The sequence below is a fragment of the Pundamilia nyererei genome, unplaced genomic scaffold, assembly GCF_000239375.1.
Source record: "Pundamilia nyererei isolate P.nyererei 1_Seehausen unplaced genomic scaffold, PunNye1.0 scaffold00151, whole genome shotgun sequence".
In the NCBI taxonomy this organism is placed as follows: Eukaryota; Metazoa; Chordata; class Actinopteri; order Cichliformes; family Cichlidae; genus Pundamilia; species Pundamilia nyererei.
The window spans coordinates 1,124,485-1,129,610 of NW_005187552.1; the positions used below are offsets into that span (position 1 = coordinate 1,124,485).

General features: G+C 39.0%; 1 protein-coding gene across 2 annotated transcripts in view; it reads right to left on the reverse strand.

Moving 5' to 3' along the window:
- tbc1d19 (TBC1 domain family, member 19) overlaps positions 1-5,126 on the reverse strand; it is a 29,329-nt gene that overhangs the window by 21,766 nt on the left and 2,437 nt on the right. For both annotated transcript variants that reach the window (XM_005744920.2, XM_005744919.2), the window contains exons 2-4: positions 4,631-4,849; positions 4,423-4,495; positions 4,264-4,309 (exon numbers count right to left, since the gene is read on the reverse strand). In XM_005744920.2, coding sequence (XP_005744977.1) covers positions 4,264-4,309; positions 4,423-4,495; positions 4,631-4,726 — 215 coding nt within the window. In that variant the 5' untranslated portion in view covers positions 4,727-4,849. The remainder of the gene's footprint in view (positions 1-4,263; positions 4,310-4,422; positions 4,496-4,630; positions 4,850-5,126) is intronic.

Genomic DNA, 5,126 nt, shown 5'->3' on the forward strand with positions numbered 1-5,126 from the left:
TCACCCCAATCTAAACACCTATAAGAGCACATAGCGCCAGAAGAAGGAGCCATTAGTCACTGTTATATGTCACCCTCTCAAAGCAACGTATTAAGTCCTTGTTTCAGACTGAGCCTAAGGAGAGACAGTCCGGTGCTCTTCGAGATAAGTGAGTGCAGCACACGTTTCCGAGCTTTTTACGGAAGAGACAAAAAGGCCTCCAGCCAAACGGAGATTTCAGATAAAAAGAGTGCATAAATGTGGATAACAGTGGAGGGATTGTTAGTCTTTAACGTTCAGGGAACAATGGCTTTTTAGCTACAATTTCAGTGTTTAAAACCAAACATTTTTTTAAAGGTAAACCAATAACACTAAGAGGGAAAGGCAGAGGAGCCAAACTTGTGCAGGAGAGAGCAACATTTCTACCAAATTTTAAAAAAAAAACCTGCATTAATCACCTTTAAATAGATAGTAGTGTAGCAGCTTTTATATATTGTGTTATTATATTGTGCGTGTTGTATTTATGTGTAAACAAGGTGTAGAATGAGATGAATCTATAACATTAACGCAGTCTGATGTTGGGTTACGTAACCAGTCTCTTCCATGAAGCCGTGCCCGTGTTGTTGTGCGCGCGCTGAGTCACTGCACGCTCCTGACCCCGTTCTCCCTCTGCTTCTGCAAGTAAACCTGGCTCCACTCACTCACACGTCTTCATTATTTCCAACTTATTTGGAAACTTTCTTTTAAAAAAAAAGAAAAAAGCAGCAACTTTCTGCACAAACCTTTGTCATAGTGCTGGACTTTATTGAGTTTCCTACTTGTTTCGATTTTGATCATTTCCCCACTGTCTCTTGGATTCTCTTTTTTCTTCACGACTTCTCTCATCTTTCGTGTAACTGCTTCCTGTTGTGTTTTGGTAATTGTTTGTCCTTGTGCGTCTTTCTCTGCCTTGACTTCTTGAGTTTGTCTTCCCTCTGACTCCCCGATGGTGTTTTGTCTTCATCTGCCTGACATCCTTCCTTTGTGACTGTCAGCCTCACCTTAATTTGATCCAACCTTGTCTCCTTCTATAATCAGCTCTCTGTTTACATTAAGTCTTATGTAGATCATCTCTATCCCCCTAATGTGTTTCAAAGACTTCAAAGACTTTACCCGACTATTCTCGAAAACATTTGCTACTCTTCACAAAAGAAGGTTGCCATCAATTTGCACCTTGACCAGATGCGTTTTGTAGTCATCAACAAGCTTCAGGTATAATTCTGGCTGATATTTGATCGCTCTTCTTGGCACAACTGGTAGATTTCATTTAAATTTCTTGGTTTCTTGGCTTTTAAGTGTAGTCCACAGATTTTCAGCAGTGTTGAGGTCAGATTTTTGGGAAGGCCATTCCAGCTATTTAACATTAGCTTGCTTTGTCCGCTCCAAAACCATGTGTTCTTAGGATCTTGCCCTGTTGGAAGACCCAGTTGTGTCCAGGTTTCAACCACGTTGTTGATTTCAGGTGAAGTTGGAGAATTTGGAGGTAGTCCTACTTTCTCATTATTCCATCCACTCTGTGATGGCAAAAACTTTTCTCCAGAAAGTATGTGGCCTGTCCACGCATGTAGCTGCTAATTTCAGTTGAACTTGAAGGTGAGCTCTAAGAGACTTTCCCAGCTTGTCTAAATCTACAATTCTCCTCCTCAAATCTTCACTGAGTTCCTTGGACTTTCCCAGTGTTCTGCGTATTGTTCAATCCATCGAATGGTGTCAAATAAATCCTTTTTGTGCTACAAAGAGAAGTGACCGGTTGTAGTCGATCATCACAATCACTGGTTGACTACAATGATCAACCAGTGATCATTCGTTAATAGGCCTTGGGTTTGTCAAGTTAAAAGACACTGTAGAACCTTTAAGAGCACTTTTTAAAAGATTAAGTGAGTGTATGTATATATTTGTATATATTTGAGCCAGCAGGTATACTTTGACCCTGTGTGGATTTATGGAAGCCCGTTTCCACCAGAAAAAAAAACAAAAAAAAATATTCATAACTCGAAATTTTGACATATTAACTCGAAATTGCGATTTATTAACTCAAAATCTGGAGTTAGCGCTGCCAATCAGTAATCTACATCATTTTCTTGTTACCTGGAAGGATCTAGCGTAGAGGAATGCGCACTCAAAACCAGATCGAACATATCGGCACTTTCAAGAGCACGTTTGCTGATAGTAACGCCATGTGATGTAGTTAATAACACAAGGATTTCATCATTTGTGAAGCCACGCTGAAAATAATCAGCAATTTGTGCATACATGACTGGCTGTAATACTGGTGACTTAGCTGCAGCATTTGTAGCTGAGGGCTTCAGCTTCTGGGTAACAAAGAAATTACGTTATTCACGTAGATTACTGATTGGCAGCGCAAACTCGAAATTTTGACTTATTAACTCAAAATTTTGAGAAAATTAAGTCAAAATTTTGATAAAGATAACTCGAAATTTTGAGTTATGGATACTTTTTTGTGCCAGAAGCGGGCTTCCATAGTAGATTAGATCAAATTAAAAATTAATTCAAACTTGTACACCCACTTTTTGTTTTAAAGTGTTCTAAGATGTATGCTGTACAATCATACCAACCTGGAAAAGAACAGTTCAAAGAACAGTCATTGAAACCCAAAATTTCCATGAGATTAATTCCCATGATTAGTGGATGTTAACTTCTAACCACCACTGTACTTTCCATTAGAAGTTAGCAACACCTTTACAAGATATTGGGATATTCGGTGTACTACATTTTTAAACAGGGAGATCGTTTTTGGCGCCATCAAGCCAAAAGATACAAAGACAGGATTTCTGGTCTAGGTTGCCCAGCTCTTCTGAAGCAGTTTCCCAATGCTAGCATCTCCTTCACTGGAGGTACACGTAATCAATCATATAATCAAGAATAAAGAAACATGCCCTACTGCATTGTGGGGTGTTTGTCAAGCAGCCATATACACAGATATCACAAGAAATTTTACCCAAAGATGCCAATAAATCAAATTTAGCAATCATGATGAATAAAATGATTTGTATTTGATGGCTTTTCACTCTGTAGATATACAGAGTGATTGTGTCCTGACTCCTGACTACATTCATGTGTCTTTACAGCATCCTCTGTGTGCCTGATAATGATGATGATGAAGACAGATTTTCATATGTCGCATATTTGCTGTCATATGCAGATACCAAAGTTTAACTATAGAATCTGGGGAAACTTTATTTTTGTTTGTTCCTACTTTTCTGTCAAGGAAAATGAATCTTCCATAGAAAAAGCAATAAGCCCTTTGAAGTCTACCAGCAACCATCAGTAGGCTGATATTAGCCAGCAATACACAGCAGTGACTCAGCAGATCGAGCCGTGCATCTTTAGTTTGCTAGGAGACAAAACAAATTAAAATTTCCACTATATCTAATAAGCTAATCATGAGCAGAGGTTTACAAATTTTCCATCCCTAATGTGTAAGCATTCAGTTTCCATCTAAACTGAAATGCACAGAGATCCTCACAGAGGCTATTAGTACATGTAAATGTTTATTTTGACAGCCTAACATTATTTAATTTATGAATGCAGAGATTTTTCCTGGCTCACAACGAGCCTTTGACAGGTGACTACACACATAAGCACGACTGGCCCGCATGGAGGACGCTCTATCTGATATTTACACTTACACATCTGCTGTATTCTGGAGGCATTTTGTTTGTTTGTTTGTTTGTTTGAAATCCCCAATTTAGAAAAAAACCCGATAAAATAGTTCTGGGTTTTTTTTTTATTATATACAAGAAAAAACTGTTTACTTTAATGCATTTTTCTCTGTTTTGCCTATTTGATTTTTTTTAACAGTTTTATGCTCGAGCAAATTAAACACATTTCAAAATATCTATTTTAAAAGGTATTATGGCATCAGTTTAGCTCACTGGTTGAGTAGGTGACCATTTTACTATCATCCTGGGAAAATTCATCTCGGGAAAAAGCTCAAATTTGATACAAAAAAATTTCGAAATAAATGCGAATGTTAGACATGGATGAATGCTTGAAGCCATGATGAGTTTTTATAGAGTGATACCAAACGCAAGCATGGCACAAAACTAGCTTTGAATCATTTTGAGGCTGAGAAAGCCCAAACACAATGACTGTCATGCTTGAGTAAATTCAACCCCACTGTGTGTGTGTGTGTGTGTGTGTGTGTGTGTGTGTGTGTGTGTGTGTGTGTGTGTGTGCAGTGCTTTGTCATGCATGGACAGCTTTACACCAAATGTCACTTACATGTGCAGCTCTCTGTACACTGCATTCTGCAGCTTTCTTTCCCAGCCTGGAAAACATTGGAATTTATTATTACATGTTATAATATTATTATCACTAAACAGACAAGAGACAACAGCTTAATTATGACTTTGTGAGAAGAGATTTCTTGCAGCTCGCTACCTGATGTTTTGAGAAAACTGCGGACGTCCTCTTTTAGAGACTCCAGTTTTACGTCAGGCTGGTGTAAACACTCCTGAAAACAATGGGGACATGGGGAAATCAATGCGTCACATTCTTAGACATGATGTGGCCTGGATGCTGTGGTTTTAGCTAAAGGTGAGCTAGAAGCAGAAGCACCGTGTCGTTAGCCACATGCTAGCTCACTCACTTTGGCTTGCCTCTCTATCTGAGAGTGTAAATGGCTTCCTCTGAGCCGCTGGATGATCTGAGCGATGGTCAGAGACAGCTCGATGCCCTCGTCCATCCTCCTTCTGGTCAAAGCCCGTTCAGTTATGCGTCTGAAGCCGAGCGGCTCGCTTCACTGCGGCTAAACTGTCAGCATCCAGCAGCCGCCCCCTGCAGAGGTTACTTAGCAACTGAGGACGGGCTGCGTGTCCGCAGGGGAAACAAGAACCACACACTTTAGTTCCGACCTCCTTTTTTCCCCATCCAAATGTCAAAATTTCTAGTTAATATCTCCATATTTTGGCTTGGTAACTCGAAACTAATGTTTTTATTGTACTATCAAAAATATAGATTTAAGTACAGAGAGAGAAATGTAAGATATTATCCAGATATCGAGCTTCTAAACACAAACAAACCTTAGAAGAGCGCCAACTCTAATGATTAAGTAATAATAATAATAATAATAATAATAATAATAA